This window comes from Anguilla anguilla, chromosome 11 (assembly GCF_013347855.1).
Source record: "Anguilla anguilla isolate fAngAng1 chromosome 11, fAngAng1.pri, whole genome shotgun sequence".
Lineage (NCBI taxonomy): Eukaryota > Metazoa > Chordata > Actinopteri > Anguilliformes > Anguillidae > Anguilla > Anguilla anguilla.
Window position 1 is genome coordinate 12,902,917 of NC_049211.1, and position 25,777 is coordinate 12,928,693.

The following is a 25,777-nucleotide window of genomic DNA, read 5'->3' on the forward strand; positions in this document are numbered from 1 at the left end:
GTCTGAATCCCAATTGCAATGAAGCGGGACGTCTGAGTGTCGCACACGTTAAGCCTCCAGCCTACAGACAGGCGTTCAACACCCTGCTGCACCAGCGCCACAGCAAACTCCCCCATACGGCCCCATGAAAGCTGTCAACCTGACCCATCATCACAGGGGGCGGGACTTGCGCCTGTGAGTGTAACTGAGTTACTGTTGTGAAGACCCTTGCATTACAAAGGCAAGGTCTGATTCTGGAATCAGAGACAGAGAGAGGGAGGGAGGGGTGAAAAAACCCCTAAAAAAACAAAGATCCCCTTTAGCTAGAGGACAAGGCAAACAGTGAGAGAGGGAGGGAGAGAGATGTGTGGGAGAAACATAACTCACGCTGTGTTTTTAACGTCTCAGGTTATTTATAAAGCTGTCGGGCGTTGGGTTAGGAGCTGGGAGAGAATGCGAGGCCCTCTTCTGAAGCCATCAAAGTGCCAATTCCCTGCCGGACCTTCCAAGGCAGTTAATTTATTGCCAAATTGTTTCCTGGTAGGTTGCGTAACTGTGCTGAACTCTGGTGAACCCAGAAGACACAGTTGTGCAGACAGCAGTGGGAGATCAGGGGAGAGGAGGCAGAAATGGGTCATCAGTTAGATAAGTGAGGACTGGGTGTCCCTTCAGGGGCAGGGGCAGGGGTGGAGGCAGGGGGGGTGTCCCCTCAGGGGCAGGGGCAGGGGTGGAGGCAGGGGGGGTGTCCCTTCAGGGGCAGGGGCAGGGGTGGAGGCAGGGGGGGTGTCCCTTCAGGGTTGGGGCAGGAGTGAATGTGGGGTTGGGGTGTTAAATATATTAAAAAAAAGTTAAATATAACTTCTGAAACGGAACATTCCGAAACTGCCTGCGAATATTCTCATGAAATCTTTTCCTCATGCCAGATAGAGACGGTCACTTGGAAGCACTTAAGCAAAAGCTAAAGATGACCAAACGGACGCGATGATGAGCTTACTGTTATTGCTAAGAAAGTTCATCTGGCAGCCACTGTGGCCCATTCACGTGTGGGGGAGCGCCCAAATGATCACAGTTCTCCAGTCCCGTGCAGCTAAACTGCAGTAATCCTTGAGCTTCAGGAAAGAATGAGGGGGTTGGGTGTGGGGGGGGGAATTAGGGTGAGAATGTGCTTGGCATTCATACCCTCTGGAGCGGGCTCTGGAATCAAATATTTGCATTCCTTTACCGTTTTAACAAGCGCAGAGCAAAGAGAGGGGGTGTGCGCTGAAGGTCCTCTGCTGCTTTAAAAACAAACACTCCCAGGAGCCCTTCCTTCACTCGCCCGCCGACGGCCCGTGCCGCAGGCTGGCGACTCCTTTAAGGGAGAGGAACGCCGCGCGCCTCTCTGGAGCTGGCGAAGCCTGCGTTAGGGAGCACAGTGAAGAGGGCTGTGCTGGGGTGTGCGGTCCTGACTGCTGCAGAGGGGTCTAGCTGATAGCACTGCCAGCACGCGTTATCTAACGAAACGCCAGGATGTCTGTACCGGCAAACTTACGCAGGGGCAGGGGAAGACCTGAAACAAACACTAATTCTCATTTTGTCTAACGGCTCTAAAGTAGCAAAGTGTTTTTTGTTTTTTTTTGGTATGATCCACCCTGAAATGTCTCGCTGCGTTAATGAAAGGCACAAAATGTAGATAACGCGGAGCACTGGTGTTTTAGCAGAGGAGATAAGTTAGCATGTTACGCTGATGTGCTTCACAACATTCCATTCGCAGTTTTCAGTCCAACAATCCAGATGAATACGAAGGCCTAGTGTTTTTGATGTCTGGGTCTCATGACCCCTGAAGGAAGAAAAAAAAAAAAGCTATGCACACACCCATCACATGGTCTACTGTGGGGTCTCAGAGTGTCTGTGTGTGTGTGTGTGTGTGTGTGTGTGTGTTCGTGTGATTACTTATATTAGTGGCAAGAGCAGCTGCAGTGTCTCCCACATCAGAATCAGTGCAATTTATTTTACGGCTCCAACTAGCCAATATTTTATACACAAAGAAAAAAAATATATAGCGCATTTTAATTAAAGGCAGTTTTATACAGCATTCCACAACCCATTTAACTTCATATAAACCTCCATTCTCGCTATGTACACGACTGGTAGTGTTACACTGCTATCTGTGTATATACATACTGTGTCAGTCTGTGTGCATATGCGCATGTGTGTATATACACGTCTGTGTACATGTAAGGGCGTCTAATCATAACACTACCAATGTATGTATATATTCCCACACAAACCAGCAATTTTATAAACATCTCTGTAAAATAAAATATCTTTATAGTACTCTCTTATTCTGTTTTACACGTACAGAACCTGATAAAATAATACTAGGTGCATATTTTTATATTTTACAACTGTGCTTCTTGGGACCTGCATGATGCGTGGACACATTACTTTTCATTCCAAATAAAGTGCCTTGCAATAACCCTTTGTAGGTTTTGTCATTTTCCATTTCTCTTTCATATCGACTGTTCTCTAGATACCTTCAGGAGATGCCACCATTGGCTAATTAGTTCCTGCACAGAAGAGAAACCTGGCTGCCCTCCGATTGGTCGGTTAGGAGTCCAGCAGCAGGTAATCTTCAGTCTCATTGGGCGGCAGCATCAGCTGCTGCTCGTAGTACAGGCTCTTGGCGTAGTTGATTTCTTGAGAGATTTTGATGGCGAGGCTCTCGGTCTTCACGTGAACCTACAGCACAAAATGGAGGTCAGGATAAAGGTCACACGATCTATACCTAAAATGCACAGCATCTCACTAAAACCGATTCTTTCTCTTTTTAAACACCCCCTTCTATCACAATTTACTAATTGGCCATCTTGGCGCTCACATTATGCCAACCGGCATCCACACACCGAAACCACACAACAGCCTTGTGTGCCAGTTACAATTCCACAAGCTCTATGCCACAGACAGAGCTACTGTCGATTAAATGGGCTTATCGGTCTCTCTGACAACTTCTGAACCCTGAGAGCACCTGACAAGTCCTAGGCGGGAACCCTGGCCTACAAACTCAGGCTGCCCCAGGTGGCACGAGGCCACGTGCGCCCTGCCACTGCGGGCATCCAGTCACAGTTTTACTGATGGCATAGCTGGGGCTGAGGCTCAGATCTGCTACTGCAAGGACCTGCCTGTTCTCTGGATGAGAACCTTTACCGACCGAGACACCTGGGAGCCCCAATGCTCTCTAATCAAAAACATAAACAGCGACCACAATCACTGCGACTTGGACTTAGACGCTGTGCCCAAGACAAGAAAATTCAAGCTGACAACGCTGCCCCACACCACACGGCCTCTCACCATGGGCTTCTGGTGGGAGGGGCCTGGGATGGCCACGCCGCTGCTAGTGCTCTCCGCTTTCTTAGTCAGCTGCACGTACACCTTCCCGTGGTCTTTGGAGACCAGGCAGTGGTAGAGGTCGTCGTACTTGACCTCCAGGAAGATGGCCTCGCGGTCCACGTACTCTCCCGGCTTCAGAAAGTACACCACCTTGGAGGAGATGAGCACGCAGTACGTGTCGATGGGCTCCACGGCGATGAAGCTAAGAGACAGAGAGAGAGAAGATGAAAGAGAAAATGAAGAGAGGGAGCGAGTGAGAGAGAAAAAAGGAACGGGGAGGGGAGGGGAGGGCATTCAAACATGTGCGCAGCACATTGTAAAGCTCAGCAAAGTCCGTTTCCTTTGAGTGCTGCTGAAAGCTGGCGGGAGGACGAGCTCTGGGTAATGGAGCAGTGTAGGGAAGTGCTGGAGCACTCTGATCCACCCGCAACTCACCACTGGCTGAGGAACGCAACCCGATCTCTAACCAAGGAGCCCCACAGCTGACAATAATTAAAAACATTATTCTTCATTATTTAATAACCAATGAGTCTTTGTCCAATACCACATATCCTTTCCCCATAGAAGCGCCATGACTTTGGAATTGGACTTCAGCTGACAGCTGAATGAGGACTGAATGACTGCGAACAATGAAACGTCAAAATGGTTGGCCATGGAATGTGCTTTCTGGAATGCCAGAGGAGTGTGCTGTAGGCTGACTGTGAAAACACATCCATCTACGGTATAGAAGTTAACTTACTTCTGAGCTTCTGGATACATGGGGATTCTAAGCCTATGCAGTGCAAAAACAAAGGAGCCTGTGTGTTCATCAGTATCCATTTTCTCTCTCTCACAAACACGCACACACACACACATGCACACACACACAGTGTGTTCTTTGAGGGGAAGAAACGCGATTGGCCCACACTGGGGAAGTGGCTGGGCACGCGTGCACAGAAAAACATACGCACAAGCAGACACACAAAGGGACACGCGCACACGTACACACACACAGACACACGCACACACACACACACAGACGCACACGCGTGCGCCCCAGGCCACAGCTCGCGGCTGGGGCGGCGTGTGCTCTCCCCTTCGCTCACACAGAAGCTGAAAAGAGTAATTGGCCGTTTAACACCTTGGGGGTGAAAGGTCGCACGGGGAGGCAGGGGGTCTCTGTATCTGGATTAATTAGCTCTTGGGGTGACAAATGAGCTCTCTCAGGACGCCTGGGAGCCAGAGCCGCGAGCTAATGACTCAGGGGTCCGATCGCAGCCGCGACCCAGCGCCTAACACCCCCCCCCCCCAAACACCCTCAAAACCCCCAACCCAACCGTCTTTTCGTGTGGCGCACCTCCCGACATATTTACGATCTCCCCCTTTGACAGGCGCAGGCTTTGGGAGTCAGGGCTCAAATTAATTAGTTTGATTTACAGCCTCCTGCGCTCCCCGCCGGTTCACACTGAGAGAGCCGCCGACGGGTCGCCATGGGAGAGCTCCAGCCCCGCCCCCGAGATCTAACGGCATCGGAAAGCGCCTGACATGCGGCATACCACAACCCCCTCACTGTGAACTACACAGCCCACAACCCCCTCACTGTGAACTACACAGCCCACAACCCCCTCGCTGCGAGCTACACAGCCCACAACCCCCTCGCTGTGAGCTACACAGCCCATAACCCCCTCGCTGCGAGCTACACAGCCCACAACCCCCTCGCTGAGAACTACACAGCCCACAACCCCCTCACTGTGAACTACACAGCCCACAACCCCCTCGCTGTGAACCACACAGCCCACAACCCCCTCACTGCGAGCTACACAGCCCATAACCCCCTCACTGTGAACTACACAGCCCACAACCCCCTCGCTGCGAGCTACACAGCCCACAACCCCCTCGCTGAGAACTACACAGCCCACAACTCCCTCGCTGAGAATTACACAGCCCATAACCCCCTCACTGAGAACTACACAGCCCACAACCCCCTCGCTGCAAGCTACACAGCCCACAACCCCTCACTGAGAACTACACAGCCCACAACCCCCTCACTGTGAACTACACAGCCCACAACCCCCTCACTGTGAACTACACAGCCCACAACCCCTCGCTGTGAACTACACAGCCCACAACCCCCTCACTGTGAACTACACAGCCCACAACCCCCTCGCTGCGAGCTACACAGCCCACAACCCTTCACTGAGAACTACACAGCCCACAACTCCCTCGCTGAGAATTACACAGCCCATAACCCCCTCACTGAGAACTACACAGCCCACAACCCCCTCGCTGAGTAGGAGGGGCGATGGGAAGAGTGTTTGAGTGTGGGGAATGGAAACCGTGTTTGGGTGTGTGGTGATGGAAAGCGTGTTTGGGTGCGGGGGATGGAAAGCGTGCTTGGGTGCAGGGCGATGGGAAGCATGCTTGGGTGCAGGGCGATGGGAAGCGTGTTTGGGTGTGGGGCGATGGAAAGCGTGCTTGGGTGCAGGGCAATGGGAAGCATGCTTGGGTGCAGGGCGATTGGAAGCGTGCTTGGGTGCAGGGCGATGGGAAGCGTGCTTGGGTGCAGGGCGATGGGAAGCGTGCTTGGGTGCAGGGCGATGGGAAGCGTGCTTGGGTGCAGGGCGATGGGAAGCGTGTTTGAGTGTGGGGCGATGGAAAGCGTGCTTGGGTGCAGGGCGATGGGAAGCATGCTTGGGTACAGGGCGATAGGAAGCGTGTTTGGGTGTGGAGTGTTGGGAAGCATGTTTGAGTGCGGCGAGGGGAGGCACTCACAACTCGGAGTGGATGCTGTCGGTCAGGCGGAAGAGCTGCTCCTGTCCGTCAGCCTGGGAGGAGGAGAAGCGCGGGAGCAGACCCTGCGGCCCCTTACAGCAGCGCGGCTTCCTCACCCTCTGCACGCTCAGCCTGTACATATCACATACACAGACACACAAATATTACACATATATATTACACACACACAGACATATATTACAAATATATTAAACACACACACAGACATTTATTACACACATATATTACACACACACAGACATATATTACAAATATATTAAACACACACACAGACATTTATTACACACATATATTACACACACACAGACATATATTACACACATATATTACACACACACAGAGACATATATTACACACATATATTACACACACACAGACATATATTACAAATATATTAAACACACACACAGACATATATTACACACATATATTACACACACACAGAGACATATATTACACACATATATTACACACACACAGACAAATATTACACACATATATTACACACACACAGACATATATTACAAATATATTAAACACACACTGAGACATATATTACACACATATATTACACACACACACACCAACATATATTACATACATATCAAACACACACACACACACATATATTAAACACACACATATTACACACAGACACACATTAAACACACAACCATATCACACACATCCACACACACACACAGACATGTTACACATATATATTACACACAAAGACACACAGACACACACACACCAGGCCCTAATGTTATTGTAGGCATACAAAATATGTATCACACACTCATTCATAATTATACAAAAGCTGGCAATCATATAAACACACACAGACATACAATCATGCACAGATGCATTGTACACAGATGCCATGGTCATAACTGTCAAGGCTACATTCATAATCATAACATTGTGTTTCAACAGCTGCACAGTTGCATTATATTTATCTTGACCCTGTGACTCCACAGTGTTCAAAGCAACACAAGCCAGCTAGGTTACCATCGTTACAGCAGCGCTAGCTTCGGCCTTCATGCTTCTCATCATCCTCCTTTGAAGATGTGCTGATTTAATAGGTCTGCAATGATCATAACTCTGCAGGAAACCACAGCCCCACGAACCAGCACAGACACGGAGGGAAACAGACTCCATACAAATCAGACGCAGCAAATGGCAGCCTATCAACTCAATTGGACAAACACACTTCAAAAGCTTGTGGGATGTGCTGATTATTGCAATGATGTCAACATGCACGCAAGCACGCGCACTCGCACACATACACGCTGTAAACTAAAACCTGGGTAACAAATCAAAACTTCACCCAAAGAGCAACACATTTTCACTAGCGTGCATGATAAACTACACTTCAAGGGCAGTCTCATTAGGATGCTCAATCACGGTGATTGCTCTGCAGCCAAAATTCACTGCATCACACCAAATCATAAGAAGATGACTGAATTATTTTGGCGGCGCGGTGCCGCAGTGGCTAACACCGTTGCTTCGTTCAGGGTTCGAACCCTGGCCGTCCCAGACCCTCTCTGCTTGGAGTTTGCACGTTCTCCCAGTGCTGACGAGGGTTTCCTCCCACACCCAAAAACATGTAGCCCAGAGGAAATTAAGCCCCCAAGCTAACACTGGCACATTCATAGTAATGTTCTTAATGTGCATTGTCTCGGTCAAATAAACTGCAAAGAATTTTAATAAAATGTGTAAAGGGCAGTCGAACAAAATGCATCAGATCTTCCAGCCAGCCCTCACAAAGCACAGCCCAGCGCTGATCAGGGATAAGAGAGCGGCTCTGTGCTTTTACAGGAATCACTGCGACTCAAACTCACCATTAATCACACGACGCTTCACGAAACACCCCACCACTAAGAGCTGTGCTGAGAGCGAGCCTCTTTCTGGAGCTGCCCAGACTCTGCTCCGTCCTGCGTCTGGTAAAACGATGTTTCGCCCTGTCGTTTTTTCTCCCCTGTGGAAGGAGGAAACTGGCGAGGTTGGGTCCCGAGGCCTGAGCACGGCCTGCTCAGTGACTGACCCCGCGCTCTCTGGCAGCACTAACACGGCTGTCCTCATTCCCTTATATTTCACTTCGCTTCCAAAGTGTGAAGGTCAAGGCCAGGGACAGAGATGCGTTGAGTAATGCTCTCTGTGCAGGCACTTTCCTACGCTTCTTCAACATCTGTCTTATTGCGTAGCGATTTTGGCCGAATGGAAAAAAGAAGAAAGAGAAATTCTCCGTTCAGGGACTTGGGGATTGTCACAGCATTTGTTTTGCAGTTTTTTTTTTCCAGCCACCGAAATTTACGAGCTCTTTTTAAGGCGGCTGGGAATGACTTGAGGAAGGTATAGCGAGGAGCGCTAACGCTGATTTATGGAAGCCTGACTGAGGTCAGGGGATTATCTAATTGACATCTGCAGCCCAGATCAGACTGCGTCCGCGGAGTTAGCGATTCATCTGAAACTTAACAAGCGCACACGGGGCGCGGTGCGTCCCCCACACCTCCGCCTCGCTCGCCCGTGATCGCTCCCACATGCCGTCCCAATTAAGGCTCCTAATTAAGACCGTCGGGTTCAGACGCGGTGTCGGTGAGTGGGGGCTCTGCGGCGGGGGGGGGGGGGTCATCGCAATCCCGGGATGGGCGGTCGGCGCCAGACCAGATCTGGGATCTCTCTCTCTCTCTCTCTCCCTCTCTCCCTCTCTCTCCTGCGGATGACCTGTATTCTGGCTGCTGCTGCCGCGCTGGGCTGGAATTCACACATCTGGCTTGAATCTGGGCCTGCGCTGGTTCCATTTCAGACGATGCTTTCCAGTGGACTCACAAAGACGCCACTGTGCTCCGCCGCTCTGCTCCTCCGACGCCCGACGCGGACGGCCCCTCCCTCTCCGCCTCCTCCGAAGGGTGGCGGGCACCCCTGGCATCGCCCGCGAGACGTTTCAGCGGTCTGGAGCCGACGAGGAGCGTTTGCGGCTTGAGGACGGGAGTGTGTTCGACGAGAGAAACCGGCGATTCAGGCTCTGCGGGCTCGTCACTTTACCTACTAACCTTTTACCTCAATCCCCACATCTACCCCAGAGGCTATAATGACAAAGCCATCACCCACAGGCAGCAGTGCGGAGGGACGATGTGGGAACTGGACTCGCACCAGCAATAAAACACAGGAGGTCAATATCAAAGCTATGAATGTGTGTAAGAACTGATAACGTAAAAAAAAAAAACTGTGACAATAACCTAGCCTAACTCAAATACAGCCTGCTTTTTAGAATTTACAATTGCGTTTCTCCTCCTTTGTCAATAGCTTTTTCCCTCTCTTTGTCTTTTAAAGGAACAGTACACACGACCGTAATCCACCAAATGAAAGCACACACACACACACACACACACCCCCGCCCTCCCGCCCCTCCCCTAGCAGAGAGCGCTCACACAATGGCCCACACTCCACTGCAGCGCTCAGCAGCAGGGTTCAGCAACAGGTCAGCGCAGGGCCTGGAGGCCGGCCAGACCGCCGTCAACAGGCGCAAACAAACAGCCTCTCCCTCTCGCTGCCTTCGCCGGGTCGTCCAGCGCCGGGGGGCGGGGCCTGCTCGGCTTCCTTCGGACCGCGCGGCGACCGTCCCCCGCCAGGCTCAAGCCGACAGGAGGATTTGCAGGGGGGCAAAACCCCAGTCAGAGGGCTGGGTCCCTAACCTCTGGTCCTCCCCGCCCTTACCGCGATACGGGCTTCAGACGGAGCCGCCGTCGCGTTTGAAGCGCTTCCCGCCGAGCTCCCCGCCCCGCAGACCGCGCTGCACGTCTGGAGTTCGTCACGTGGGGCGGCCCCCAAGGCCAGCGCGCTCTCTAACTGTTCCCAGACCAGCCGTTTCACTGTCAAATTCCAGCTCTGAATTGCTGAAGTTCTAGTCCCAGGTTCAAACTCTGGGCAAGCATTTAAAAGTAAACTGATCACATCTGCACCTCTTTTTTTTTACGCTCAAAGCTCAAAATGCATGGCAGGCTGTATTCTCTCTCTCTCTCTCTCTCTCTCTCTCTTTCTCTCCCCCCCCCCCCCCCCCCCTCATTTGCATCACTCTCTGCAGGAGGCAAGCAGCAATAAAAGGCCACTTGCATTCACTCAAGATAATGGCCTGTGTGGTCAAGGCAGTTCCATGGACAAGCAGTTACTCTAACCCACAGCTCAGAGAGGCTGCTCCCAGCATCCTCCATGCTCCATGTGCAGAACATGCAGCAACATGGAGGAAAGCGTAACGCAGTCTGGTGATCAGAGAGGCCTGTATGTACTGCTGAGGGTCAGGCACATAAACCGCAGAAGGTCTGGGAATATTCAGGACCAATCAAAAAGACATAGGGTATGGGGCATGCGATGGGCCAATTTGGCCTAGGGGTCCCACGATGCTCGTTGTCCCGCCCTGTCAGGCCCAGGGGTGTCCAAAAATGTGCCAGAAGGACTGACGTGGCGGATCTTACAGAAAGTGGTAGCGCAGGACCGTACAGTCTGCAAACAGTATTCCCATCAGAACTGACAGCTGAGCTGGAGTGGGGGGCAAATGCTTATTCACTCAAACACCCGAAAAGGGTGGGGGGGGGGGGGGGGGGGGGGGTAAGGGGGGTGTGGGGGAGTGCGCTGAGAGACGAAAGGAGGGAGGGTTCACGAGCAGGGCAGCAGAGTGGAGGGACCTTCGAAAATCCCACAATTCCCCTCGCCCCTGGGGCCACCAGGACGTCTGCTTCTCATTTACTTGTTTATTTCCTGTTTGCGGTTTGAGCGCAGCAGATGGAGGAGAGGAGAGGAGGACAGAGAGGGGGAGAGGAGAGAAGAGGAGGATAAAGAGGGGTAAAGGAGAATAAAGGAAAGGAGAGAAGAAGAGACTCAGGGGGAGAGGAGAGGAAAGGAGGACAGAGAAAAGAGAAGAGAAGAAGACAGGAGGATAGAGGAGAGGAGATTAAAGGACAGGAGAGGTCAGATTTGATAGGCTGACAGACAACAGAGAGATTACATAACATACAATGTTATCTTAATGAAATTCAAGTTTCCATTCAATCCCACTGCAACAGCACGTTTCAAATCTTTTTCCGCATATCAAGCTCCAGGACTGTAAGGCACCAGCAGGCAAACCGGACAAATATTCCTCTAAAGAAGTTGTTTTTATTTCTTGTATCAGTCTTTTAGAAAAGGGAGGACAAAAATAACGAGTATTACTCTGACGAATCGTGTGTGTGGACGCTCTAGTGGCAGGGGTTCTTTTAGAATGATTAATGGATTGCACATACTGGTCATTTTCATTCCTGACTGGTTCCTCACATACTTGTTTGTATTGGATCCTGGAAATCAGAAAGACTAGAACTAGCGCTAAAGTGTTTGTGTGTGTGTGTGTGTGTGTGTTGATGTGTGAATGTGTATATCAGTGTGCATGTGAGTGTGCGTATGCGAGTATGGACGTCTATGTGGGTTTGTGTGTGTACGTACCTGAGCATGTGTGTGTGTTTGTATGAGCAATTACCTGCATCACAGGACTAGTGCGTTTGTGCATGTGTGTGTATTTATAAATACTAGTGTGTGTGTGGGTATGCGCGTGTATCTGTTTATAACTGCGTGTGTTTGGGTGTCTGCATATGTATCTGTGTGCGTGTGTGTAAGTGTGTATATGTGAGTATGTAAGTGAGTATTTGTGAGTATGTGTGTGTAAGTGTGTTTTTGTGGGTGTGAGTCTGTGTGTAAGTGTGTATTTGTGAGTACGTGTGTGTAAGTGTGTATTTGTGAGTACGTGTGTGTGTGTAAGTGTGTATTTGTGAGTATGTGTGTGTAAGTGTGTTTTTGTGGGTGTGTGTGTGTGTGTAAGTGTGTTTTTGTGAGTACGTGTGTGTAAGTGTGTATTTGTGAGTATGTGTGTGTGTGTGTGTATTTGTGAGTACGTGTGTGTAAGTGTGTATTTGTGAGTACGTGTGTGTGTAAGTGTGTATTTGTGAGTACGTGTGTGTAAGTGTGTATTTGTGAGTACGTGTGTGTGTGTGTATTTGTGAGTACGCGTGTGTGTGTGTGTGTGTGTATGTGTGTGTATGTAAGTGTGTATTTGTGAGTACGTGTGTGTAAGTGTGTATTTGTGAGTACGTGTGTGTGTGTGTGTATTTGTGAGTACGTGTGTGTAAGTGTGTGTGAGTGTGTGTGTCTCTGGCAGGCCGGTGCCTCTGCAGGCAGTGAATCCTGCACATTCTCTGAGTGAACTCTGGCTGAACTCCCGGGACACGCTGCTGCAGGCACGCTCCAGCGCCCCCCCACTCCCCCCTCCAGCCCGCCCCCGTCTCCCTTCCCCGCCCCCCCCGGTGGACAAACTCACAGCAGCACAGTTCACCGGGAGGTCCCTCTCCTGCACACACCTCGCCCCCCCTTCCCCATCCGCGCTGGACTGGAAACCCTGCTGGTCCCGCTCTCACCTCGTACGTGTGCTAACGCTAACGCTGCGCTAACAGCCCGGCACGCCAGACGCCTCCTGTAACACGAGCGGGGGGCAGGGCAGCAGGGTTCAGCAGGCTCTCCGGGCCCGAGCCGTGGGCCGGGGGGAGCCCCCGCCACCCCCCTGCTTTTACCCCCCCGCAGGTAAGAGTTACGCGAGCCCATTGTGCCGCGGTCGGGATCGTTACCGGCCCGGCTTTAGACGCTAATTAGAGCGCAACCGGACCCGGGCGGCTCCCGCCATTAAAGCGCAGGTGGGATTTACGAGAGCCCCCCCCCCCGTGCGCCGCGTCGCCGCGCGGAGTGTAAGATTCCCTAACGACGCGGAAACGCCCCGCTCCGGCCGGCAGGGAGTCCCTTTTTTAACAGGCTACGCGATACGCCGCGCGGAAAACAAACGCACCCCCGTCCGACAGCAGGGCGGGGCCGCGGGACACCTAAAGGAGGGCCGTGCGCACCCTGACCGGGCCCTGAACCGCAGCTGCCCGTAAACGAGACCGCAACCCGATCGGCCGGCGCCACCTACAGACGCGAGATTAAAGGCCGCGGCCGGCTGAGGAGCCGTTTCGTGATTTCGATGACGCGCCCGCCCGCCCTCTCCCCCGCAGCCGTCCCGTAAGGGGAAGCAGATGACGCTGGCAAAAGCTCCACGTAATTAAACCCCACACCTACATCCAGCCGAAACAACACAGCAACATAACACAACGCCTCGCAGAGACGGCAAAGCTGTTACGAGCGTTTTCCTTTCATCTTTCCCCGCTCCCCCCTTGATGGAGGCCAGAGAGGAGGTCAGTCCTTATATGACATTTTGTCGTCGCGGTGGAAGAACTTCACAGGATCAGCATCTTGGTATTTTTCCCTGGAAGCCAGATCTGATGCATTTTATTTGGAAAACATTTTCTCACACTGGATTGGTGCCCTCAACTTTGCCCTTAGAAGAATCCTGAATTAGTACCATTGTTCTCCAGCATGTGAATCCAGCTTAACAAGAAATAATAAAACATAAATGGAAACACACATACCGCGGCTGAGGCCTCATGAACCCTGATAATGTGCGGAGCTCCAGATGCTGACGATCACAGGCTTCAGCCATTGGCTAAGTGCGCTAATTAAAAACTTATTTTTGCTATCCATAGCCTCATAGCTTAAAACTTCTAATCGGTTAGGAATGACATGCGATAGCTCAACCCCATTTCAGGTTCATGAACCCTGCCTCTGGGCCAGAATTGAAGTGACAGGCGGGATGCAGAGGGACTCCGCCCCTGCTCCACCCCACCCCAACCCCATCCTTACCTGTGGTTGCTCAGGCTGGCCATGTCCCGGACGGTCTGGGCCGTCTCCGAGGCGAAGTCCAAGGCTCCTGCCACCGGTTTGGTCACCGTGCCGACCAGGCCTTTCCCCAGGCCAGAGAAGAAGCCGCTGACCCCGCCCTCCGTCTTGACGCCCTCCACCGTGGATGTGATGACGCTGGTGAGGCCACCGATGATGCCTGCCCAAAGGCACAAACCCACGTTAACACCCTCAAACCACATTACTCCATACTCCAGGGGTCTACAGGACTAGGCCTGAGCAGCCAGCCCCCAAATACCCTGCACAAGGCATAAACCCATGTTAACACCCTCAAACCACACTACTCCATACTCCAGGGTTCTACAGGACTAGGCCTGAGCAGCCAGTCCCCAAATACACTGCACAAGGCATAAACCCATGTTAGCACCCTCAAACCATGTAATGCCATAGTCCAGGGGTCTACAGCACCAGTCCTGAACAGTCATTCCGCAAATACACTGCACAAGGCATAAACCCATGTTAGCAAACCTCAAACCACATTACTCCATAGTCCAGGGGTCTATAGCTCCAGTCCTGGAGGGGCAATCTGTATGCTGGTTTTTGTTACAACCAAATACCCTGGCACAGTTTTATAGCTGCATACATTAATGCTGGTTCAGTCCTATATCTGACCATGGTAAAAGGTAAAATCCATCCATCCTGTTAAAGCTCAACCACACAATACTTTTTTAATGATAAAGAGAAGTTGGCAGGAAATCCCAAAACAGTTCAGCCCAGAGCTTCATACCAACACTTGTGTGGCATCATACTTGACCTTTTATTACACGTTCAGAAGCCCGACACTAATGCATTACAATAGGATGAATAAAACATTAAAAATACCACCTCACACTGAAATATTTCCCATGTTATGATATGAGAAGTAATGGAAGAAGTGATGCACAGGTGGTTGAGACTAGGAGCCCACGCAATCATCTCTCTCCACAACAGCAATCCTGTGTTTACATTTCTGTTGAACAAAACTGCCAACAAGGACGCCACTTTGAGGGAAGAGAACTCTCCAGAAACAAAACCGACTTCATGAGCCAGAGACACAGACTAATTAAAGGATTTACATAATGCAGTCGTGCAACGTGTCTCCAAGGGAAGGACTATAATCCACCGGGTACTGAGACAACAGACGTCACAAAAAGGTTGAGAAAAGAGTTTTTACTGACACTATTCCCCTTTGGAAGAAAGCACAACGTCCCGGTTTCCCAGTTTCAAACAGTTCTTGTGGCACAGCAAGTAATTTAAAATAACAGGAGTTTCGATTGTCTAAATGTTTGCACTGAAACGGGCAAAATGGAGAAAGAACCCCACGGCCAAACGTGTTCCACGGTTTCCCTGACTGTACAAGCCGCAGAAATGAAGCACGCAGAGCCATTTCTCCACATCCGTAACACGAGAAAGGTCAATTCCACTGCCAGTTCCTTTTTATCACTGCACTGTGCAGTAAAGGGATAGAGAGATGGAGCGTGTTTGTTGTGGGACAGAGAAAGGGACAGTCTCTCCTCTCAGCATCGCATAGACGCCTGCAGGGCATCTATAAGCATTCAAATAACATTTAAAAGGGATCTCTGATCATTTGCAATTGTTGTGGTCTTCCATCCCTTAGCTGAGCATATAATGTAGGGTAGTCAGACATTACAACACATTAGAGTCCAGAGCAGTTAGTCACACACACGCACTCACACACACACACACACACACACACACACACGCACACACACACTAACTTAAAAGATTCCGTACCATGCGCCAGTCCGTGGATCCCGGCCACCAGGTGCTCCCCGCTGGTGGCTCCATGGTAACGGATGTACTCCCTCTCGCTCTGGTGCCGGTTGTCCATGGTCTTTCCAAGCCCGTCTGACAAGGTTCCTGCAAACTGAAGGCACAGAGAAAGGCCTGTTTTTCCCTATGCTTCTTCTCTGTAGGCCATGAGAATGACTCAGTCCAACGAACACAAAACGCCGCTGCTCTCTCATTTACTCAAATGGAGGCTGCTGCAGTTATGAAACCAGCATATCTCATAAACCAGCCCAGTGTGCACAATACGACCCAACACCAAAACTGCACACAAGAGGTCAGCTCTGAAAGACTCACTTCCACAGCACCTGTTAGCTCCGAACTAATTTCATGCTTAGTGACAAAATCACCAAGAGTGGAAGGAGAAAGTAAGCAGGTCCCAACAGAGCTGAACTGAAGAGCTGTTCTTTGAGAAAAAAACAGCAGTAATGAAACTGTACATTAAGTGTGTAGTCTTGTGCTTCTCAGAGCAATTTCTGAGAAGCTACTGGGGTTAACTTGTTTCTGTCAACACTGACAAAAGACGCAGAGCCCCAAATCCAAGTCGTGAGTTCAGCACTGAATCACAGTCAGCAGAGTGTTCAGAGTCCATTAACTCGGTTTGGAAATTAAACATGAGGCATTTCCCCGGGCTATTAAAAAAGAAAACAAAGAAAAACTCATACTTCATCAAGATCATAAAGATAAAGGCTGACCTGCTCTTCGGAACCCTGGATAATGGCTTTATAATAGCTAAAATGATTATTACGCTAAGAAGGCTTGATATTCCTGATGTAAGGGACCTTCTTACACACGCCAAAAGAAACTGGGGCGCCCCCCCCCCCCCCCCTTTGCAGCTGCTGTATTTACAGGAAACGGGCGGTGTTGATTCAGGGCCCAAGTCCACCTGTCCAGACCTGTCAGTGACCCTTTTCCAACATGCAGACAGAGCCCATGTTGTTCCAAAATCTTGTCGTGAACGAGAGCCAGAGACAGCATTACGGAAAAGTTGCTCTGGCAATCCGCCGACTCAAAGCCTCATAACTTTTATGGAAAGGTTCCGTTTTGACCTTAAGTGTGTACAGTCATAACATCCACAGATCTAGGACGTGAAACAACTCGTTTCACCAAGACATCCATCCGGCTACGCCATTTCTTGCGACAACAACAAAAAAAGGCAAACGGACCACATACATCAGATAAATGGTACGTTTTTCCAACTAGCTACACAGCGCACTTGGATCTACTTCCATTCCAGCTTTAGCTCTTCTCAAGCATCTTGCAGGCGCTTGTTCAAACAACAGCTACTGATGTGGTCATGTGTGAATGCTAGCAACGCATTAAAATAAGGTATAGCCGTTAGTTGAGTAGACAAGAGAAGTCAATAACATTTCCAAAAAAGCTAGGCAAAAACGTCAGTATTACAGTATGGATAGGATTCTAGGATTCTACATTGCTCCCTTTTAAGGACGACTTGGTCCTGAAAATTGATGTGTGCTCCCTGGAAAAAATGTCAGCACAGAGCCCTGTTTAGGTCTCCAGATATATACATTTATTTTAATATTGAAGAACTATTTCATTATCCCTGGCTGAACTGTGGCTACATAAAACTTAATGCCGCGGTTGGTGAAATGGTATACAAAATGAAAACCACAGATGAGTGAAATCTGCCGCTGGCAAGCCAAGGCGTTTCACACGGTGTGCTTACACCTGAATTACTCAAACCTACAAAGAAGTCTACTGTGGGTCGTGCACTTGGGGGTTGCACTGTCAGAACGTGTTGATTCACACCCTAGTAGAGTCCACTTAATGGTCATTGCAAAGTTTATATGAGACGTGCACTTTAACCAGGTCAGCTTCGATGTAGGCACTAACAGATGCATTGGGTTATGGCTACTAGACCGTAGCTACGTTTAAAATAAAACAAAGATTGAACTACTCAGGACAATTATTCAGTATCTAATTTTGTAATAGCTGATCCATAAAGGATGGGAACCAAGAAAATACATTTTTATTTAAAATGCTGTTTATTTAAAAAGAAGTTCAGAACTACAGTCTGTAGGCCACTACATCTGTATTGCTATGCCGTTGAGTCTATCTCCCCGTTGTGGACCCCTAATTACCACCCAACGAAGCTCATTAGCTCCCTACCACCCTGCACCAGGCTCTGCGCTCCTGACGGACTATTTAACCTGTCAAAGGACCCCCACAGGGCTGCCTGTGTGAACTGCCTGATTAGCCGGCCATCCTGGCTGACTGGTTCTCTTGTGCCGAGTGACTGATTGCCTCTCATTTGTCTCAATCAAAGGCTCTGGCAGTCTCTTTGGCCACGCTGTCTGTCACTGTGTCCTCCTCACCACCCCTGTTGCTCAGCAAGCCTTTTGAACAGTTCAAAGGGGCCCTCAACAGGGACAAGTACCGCCTAATTAAAACAAGTTTATGAACTTTCAAAGCAGAGTAAACTTAATATAAGAGTGCACATAGACAGTTCTGTAATTACTTCTTTCTCCGTTTTTATCAATTTAACTTAGTAATTAATTCACGTGTCTCGTCAAACTAGTGCACAACATACAGAAAATCGAGATCACGCTAAGAATCAAGTGAGATTTCTGTGGAATTCTGGGGGAAAGCTTATTCCCATGACCGATCTATGAGCCCTTTCTTCTAAGTTTACAGCGGCTTTGGAATCTGTGAAACTGGACTGTGAGGCTGCGGAATGCCCTGAACAGCTGCGGTGGCTTACACACGGACACGCATGCACGGAATAAAAACAGACAAACGTTCCCAGCGCCTCTCCAGCACCAAGCCGACCCTCCGGCCCGCAGCTCCGCGCCGCTCCGCCCTCGGGACGGGTTCCAGCGCGGGGCTTTCGCCCATCTGTCCAATATATCAGGCAGTAAAGTGTGCCTCTCACCCCCCCCAGCTGACCTGACTTTGCCCAGTGAACACCCCCCTCGGGCCCAGCAGGTGCCTGCTGGAAGTGGGCTTGCGTTACAGGACAGGGCCAGAGAGCGCCGCTGGACTCCCCGCGCTGTGTAAACAGGCTGCTCCCAGCCCCGCGCCTCCTCCGCTGCCCTCCCCGCTCCTCCTCCCCGGCCCTCCCCAGCGCCGCGCGCGGCTCGCACAGCCGGAGAGGGAGGCCTGAACTTGGGATGACCCTGCTGAGCGACATCCCCCGTGGGTTCATCTGAAGGGCAGCTCTGCTCCCACTCCTCCTCCCTCCCTCCCCCTTCCTCCTCCCCCCTCACAGGCTTTTTTTTTTTGCCTTTTCCGCAAAACTAAACCAATGTACTTAACAGGACAAACTCCCAGGGGAGAGACGGGGAGGGAGTGAGAATGCTTTCAAGTTTACGGCCTACCACCCTTGTGCTGAAGCACGGGGGTCCGGGGTGGGGGGGTGGGGGGGTATTACGAAAGGTTTTGGGGCACTGTGTGGACAGAGAGGAGGGATTGGATTCTCATAAATAGGTGGTGGAGGACCGGTCTGAAATGAAAGAGGTTCTGTTTTAGTCTTGAAACAACAAGGCCAAAGTTAAAGGACAGAGCAAGCTCACAGACACAAGGAAATGGCCACAGATCACATAGCAGTTGTAAACCTCAAGCCCGGATTATATTTTTCACAGATAGAAAACCGTGTTCACTTCCAACTTGTGTTAGGGAGGATGAACGTAAATAGAAGTCTGGAACACTCCTCCAGTACTCCACAATGAGACTGAGGTGCAGATATCACCTGAGGCTAGGGATGGGCGTAAAGCTATAAACCACATCCATAAATATTTAATATGTCACCGTGCCACATATTGCCAATGGGAAGGGCTCTTTGGGCGCCCGCCTGTGCCACACACCACAGACCATGGATGACTTGAGCAGGACGTGCTGTTCCAGGACAAAAGCATGCAGACTGATGCAAGCACTGTCAGCAACCAGGTTCAAAAGCCAGAGAACCCTGGGAAATGTAGTGTAGGAATGCCAGAGGTAACCACGGAAACAACTGATCTGACAGGTTGTTGTCCCACTCGAGTTGAGATCGGCGTTCTCAGAGCCGCAGGCACACACTGCCAAGCCTGAGCTTAATCAATGTCTCATGAAGCAGAGAGAAATCACGAGAGATGCCAACGCCCTAAGCATACCTATTTAAAGGTCTACTGGGCAGCGGACTTAATACACGCATCTTAAAAAGAGAAGAGTGAATTTCCATTAAACGCTGTGGTGTGGAACCTTTACGAGGCGGGCCAAACGTGCTGGCAGGACCGTTTTATGGGAAACACTGGGAGCTTTTTGAATATGTGCACTGGGATCAGCATTTGGTTACCAAACTTCCCCGGTGGCTCCATTTTAAATGCTGAAAAAAGTTTTTTTTAGATGACGGCCATTTTCCAGAACGAGAGCACATGAATTACTAGTTTAACAACAAGGTCGCTTTGTTTTCCCTGAAAGAATGGAAAAGACGAGGGAAAGAAGAAGCCTGACTGTTGCAAATGTCTGACATTTCAAGGGAAGGGAAAACTGGAACACAAAGGTATCACAGCATCTTCTTAACTGGTTGATTATGGATTGTTATTGCAGCTAAAGGTACACATGCCTGGGCAAGAGCAGGGAGCACTCTAGCCACACTGGCACTCTGGGAGGAAACGCTGGTGGCCAAGCCATTAGTCAGAGAAATGACAGGGCTCTTGGCACCGCTAGGAACGAGGCTGTCCCAGAATCGGTCAACAGCCAGCACCCGACCCGCCCAGCCAACCGCGGCGAGCGCCATCGCTCCCCACCCCCGGCACAAAGAGGAGCGAACGAGCGTGTGAGCAGAGAGCAGGAAGGGGACCCGGACAAAAGAGAGGGGCTGACACTAAGCTGCCCCGGACAGGGGAGCTGCCACCGGGTACAGAACAGGCCCCGCGCTGAGAATTGGCCCCGTACAGAGAACTGGCCCCATGCAGAGACCTGGTCCCCCGCTGGGAATTGGCCTCGTGCAGAGAACAGGCCCCGGACAGGGAACTGGCCCCATGCTCAAACTGGCCTTATGCAGAGAATTGGCCCCGGACAGGGAACTGGCCCTGTAAAAAGCACTGGCCCCATGCTGAAACTGGCCCCATGATGGGGTTGCACGTGATGGCTTTGGCAGGATCTCGGCCTGTCTCCCCTCTGGGGCCAGAATTCCACGACCAGACTCTCCGTCTGGGTTCTTCCGGAGGCCAAAGTCCAACCTGAGGTCCGTGTGGTTATACTGCAAATGGAACCCATGTCTATAAACCACAAACGTAACTGCCTAACCAGATAAACCCGCAACGATGCTAGCTCTCTTCGGCCATGTCGCAACAATTCCTTTCAAGAGCTGCATCTCCATCATGTCTTCTGCATCACACCAGCTGGTTTGAAGCAATTATATTTTGGACCTATTCCGATGAAAATTGAGATTCTCACTGAATTTGATACTTATCATGTGGTCTGAAAAACTCTACTAAACTGAACTCAAGCAAACCGTATATTTGATTGGCTACTGTATTTGTTCCCGCTCGTGGTGTGGGTGTGGCCTGGTGCGGCCAGCAGTGCGGTGTGTCAGGCGTCTGGTCAGATCACCCGAGGCAGCGCCGGCGAGAGGCCAGCGGCTAAGTTCCTGAGCCCTCGGTGCTGTTCTTCCACCTTTCCTGGGTGAGGCAGAATCGTGCCGCTCCAAAGTGAGCTGACATAAACCCAGTTCTCAGGAACTCGACTGATAAACTTCCAGACACAAACAGCCGTGTCTCTCACACTCAAACGCAGGCGCCACGTTGTCTTTTTTTTCCCTAAGCAGATGTCCAAATGCAGAGCAGGTAGGCACGGATGTTCACCAGCGAGAGTGTTATTAAAACACCATCTGTGTAGTCGCTCGGTGTGAGGACAACTCTGGCCTGAGCAGCTGTTCTCAGCCTCAGATGGCCTCGTACAGAGGAGCATACTGGGACAGGAGAGCCTGCAGAACATAGTGGGAGGGCTGAGGTGTGAGGCACAATGGTCGATACGTGTGGGGACTAATGAGTGTTAGGGTTAGGGTAGCATGTACCCGAACACGTGCGCGAAGCGCTGGGCCCTTTACCTTGGCGGCCGAGTTGGAGACCCCGTGCGTGACGTTCCGGATGAGCCCGCCCACGTTGCCGTACTTGATGAGCTCAGACACGCCTTCGGTGACATCATTGAGGAGACCCATGGGGTTCCCCAGGAAATCCACCGATCCCAGAATCTGAGCCGCCTGACTGATCAGCTCCTGTCAGAGTCCAACGGAGAGAGAGAGGGAGGGAGGGAGAGCAAGAGAACACCAATAAATCCGGTAAATCCTAAAGGTGCATTCTGTACCAGTCTCAATCAGAATACCCCAGCAGGCCTTGTTGTTGGAGTGCAATAACTGAAGACAGCACAAAATTAAGAAAAGATCATATGACATTGTTTTCGCATGTATTTATTATTCTTCTTCTTCTTATTATTATTATTATGATTATTAATTGGGACTGATAAGCCATGGCACTATGCCCCATTCGACCTGGAGCAGGTGCGGAGTGGCAGGTGAAATGCATGCTGGGAAACGGCAGCCTAGGGCCGACCTCTCTGAAGTGCTTCAGCACGTCGTTGATGATGATCTCCTGCGTCTCGTACGGGTGCACCCGGGTGTAGGGATACATGTTGATGACAGCGTCCTCGAACCGGATGAGGAGGATTCCCAGGGTCCCCTTCAGAGCCTGCGGAGGACACACCATAGACGTCACTCTGTAGCCCAGCCGTGCGGAACGAGCAGGGTCCACACTACCACTATCAAACGGGACTCAATGCAGCCAGATCTGTTTCAAATTCAACACTCATTCAGGCAAATACGTTTATGGAATTACAAGACATCATCAAGGAACTAGAACAGGTTTACTTAGTTATTATTTACCATAAAATATTTTACAATGTAGTGCTTTACAGAAGCGTGTGTAGTAAAAAAGCAAAAAAAAAAATCAGTTTACACAATTTCTTTTCTTACAACAGTGCAGGTCAGGGGTTTCATGCCACACTTCCTGAGCAATGTCATACGCCCTCACAAACTGACTTAAACCAACAACATGACATTCAATATTCACAGAGGTCAAAAAGGCACTGGCCTTCAAAACCGAAATGGGGAAAACATTCTGCACTGCTTTGCTTGCTGAAAAACAGTAAAATACTGCAAGCAAATAAATTATATTCCTTTTTACAATGACTTGATACATCATAGATCTCAGTAAAAATGTGGTTCACAAAACTGTAAAACGGTGTTCATTTTTAAATGATATGAAAAGGTATCCGTGATAAATAAAAGCCACCCTGAGAATGAAACTGAAATGAAGGCAGATTCAAATAACAAGCAAATGAGTTCACGCTGCTTCATCATCATAACCACAGGAAGCAGAAAGGCAAAGCAAGTGCACCCCTGTGTGGCAGATAAGAGAAGCACCGATACATCCACTGGGTTAAAAGGAATTTCTAAAACAAAATCATGCAGAGTTTAAATCAGTGAGAAGCACAGTCATGTGTCTTCGGGGAGAATTAGGGACGCGCTTGTTTTGCAGACACATGCAAATGGCTTAATCACACCGTGTCTTAATCTCCATATTAACAGTAATTGCATTACTGGGTGCATGTAAATGAGCAGAGAGGCAGGTAGCGTTAGGGTTCAGTGGCTCTGGGGCCTGTTGGGGGGGGAGGGGGGCGGTACCTTCAGGTCTGGAGGGAGCTTGTGTGAGGTGAAGACACTCAGCTTGACCTGGGGCAGGCTGATTTTCAGGTTCTCAAAGTAGTACCGCTTCAGAGCCCCCCCGTCCTCGCTGGGCTTCTCATAAAGACTCTCATCCAGCTTCTCCATTTCTGAGAAATGCACATACAGACACACGCGTATGAGCACACATACAGGACCATGTACACACACACCCACGCGTATGAGCACACATACACGCATACATGCAGACACAAATCTATGAGAATACATACACGACCATGCACATACACACATACGCACACATACATACACATGCGTATGGGCGCACATACACATGCATTTAAGCTCACATACAGGCATATGCACATACACATGCGTATGAGCACACATACATGATCATACACATACACACATGCGCACATACATACACACACATATAAGTACTCATACATGCCCATGCACATACACGCATACATACACACACACACATATAACCACACATGCACATACACACACAAATATACATACACATGCACACATACGAGCACATACACACATATAAGCATGCATTGATACACGTACACACACACGCACATACACACATAGACATGCACACACACATATACACACAGGCAGGCACATACACACATACACACCTGACATACCTATTTAACAAAAACAACAATATTACAACAGCAACAAAAAAACTACCTGTGTTGTAACAGTAATTAATCAATTTAATTAAAGTTCAGATACACACATCAGGTAAACAAGCAGACTACCCTTTCACAAGAAAACATTGCACTTTCAAACATTAATCTCATAACAGGCATGACTGTTCCAGCCTGTTCCTTCAGGCAAGGATTGTGTTCAACAAGATTATGTGCCATAAAGCTGAGAGCTACAGTGCATCCCCTAATAAATAATCTACATTGCAGGGGCTGGTAAAACCCTTCTAAAGTTCTATCACTTTTAATGTGCACAGAGAACTGCCACCCATACTGCAAAGGAAAGCCTCACTGCCCTTTAAACAGGAGCTCTCTGCCAAACGTGTTCACAATTTTGGGCACTTTGCGATATTATAACAGTGACGTTTTCTCACTGTTAAAAAACGAAAATAACTGCGGCTCGCTCTGAGTTTGTCCTTATCGAAAGTTCGCCTGGCACCAAACGGTACTCTACAGCAGTGAAATATCCAAATGGCCGCCAGACGCCAGTGCGGGCGTGTCTCCTTTGATCTTTCCGGAACGTTCTGGGGCCGGACGTACCTGGCTCCGATTGGCCGTAACCGAAGAAGCTGAGCAGCTTCAGCAGGAGCTTCTCCTCGATGATGACCGTGAACCGTCGAGCTGTGACCATCAGGTGCTGAAAGGGGAACCGCACCTTTAGCTTCAGTGAACCGCAACCAGGTTTACCAGCACACTCATCAGACTGCTCCTTTGGCTCATTTCACAGATGCGCTGGAGTTAACTCTGCCAGAACTGCTTGCTAGCTTCAACAGCGCATTAAAGACTTACCTCTTCAGATTCCACACAGGACCAGTCCTACAACTAGCACTCCATTCTAACGTAAATTCTGATATGTTATAATGAGCTTCACGGTCAGTTATTCAGTAGGACACTAGGAATATGGTTGTATGATGCAAGTCAACTCTTACAGATCACATTAGGGATCAACATGGCAGTAAACATAATTTTGCTGTTGTACCTATAGCTCATAGTCATTCTAGACCAAAGGAGCAAATAAGTAAAGGCTGAATACAATAAGATTTCTTTTTAAAGCCGGTCACTCTGTGTCCACCAAACAGAAAAGAAACAATAATAATAATAAAATGCAGCATGTATAAAATGCAGCCTCTGATGTCAGCCCAAGTGTGCAACATAAGCACTCTTTTCTGACCATAATGTAAGAGAGCTAGGCTTGGAACTCCAAGGTTGCACGATCGATTCCAAGGCTGGATACTGTCAATGTACCATAGAGCAAAGCTCTTAACCAAAATTACGTCAATAAATATTGAGCTGTATAAATGGACTGTATATAAAAAGGAGGTAATCTGTGTAAATTGCTCTGGCTAACAGCATTGGTAAAATGCCCAAAACGCATTTAAAAAATCACCCATGACCAGACTCTATGAAAACCAGCGCAGATCCCATTGCATTTGATTCGGATCAGACTGTACCTGGATTTTTTTTTTGTCGATCTCACCTTGAACAGGTCAGTCAGCATGAGGCTGCTGGGCACCTTCACAGCGTTCACCTCCAGGGCGGGGCCTGTTTCCACGGTGCTGCTCTCGCTGGAGCTGGGCGTCACGCACAGCATCACCGGCTGGGTGGTGCCCAGGAGCTGGTTATCCACCTGACAGCAAAAGAGAGGACAGGA

General features: G+C 49.7%; 1 protein-coding gene across 2 annotated transcripts in view; it reads right to left on the reverse strand.

Annotated features, from left to right (window-relative positions):
- Window positions 1–1,588: 1,588 nt before the first annotated feature.
- The window catches only part of vps13d (vacuolar protein sorting 13 homolog D), a 68,234-nt gene continuing 44,045 nt past the window's right edge, over window positions 1,589–25,777 (reverse strand). For both annotated transcript variants that reach the window (XM_035381037.1, XM_035381036.1), the window contains 10 exons: window positions 25,604–25,753; window positions 24,667–24,763; window positions 23,399–23,547; window positions 22,269–22,403; window positions 21,767–21,934; window positions 15,664–15,796; window positions 13,873–14,068; window positions 6,100–6,231; window positions 3,310–3,550; window positions 1,589–2,700 (listed from right to left, as the gene is read on the reverse strand). In XM_035381037.1, coding sequence (XP_035236928.1) covers window positions 2,569–2,700; window positions 3,310–3,550; window positions 6,100–6,231; window positions 13,873–14,068; window positions 15,664–15,796; window positions 21,767–21,934; window positions 22,269–22,403; window positions 23,399–23,547; window positions 24,667–24,763; window positions 25,604–25,753 — 1,533 coding nt within the window. In that variant the 3' untranslated portion in view covers window positions 1,589–2,568. The remainder of the gene's footprint in view (window positions 2,701–3,309; window positions 3,551–6,099; window positions 6,232–13,872; window positions 14,069–15,663; window positions 15,797–21,766; window positions 21,935–22,268; window positions 22,404–23,398; window positions 23,548–24,666; window positions 24,764–25,603; window positions 25,754–25,777) is intronic.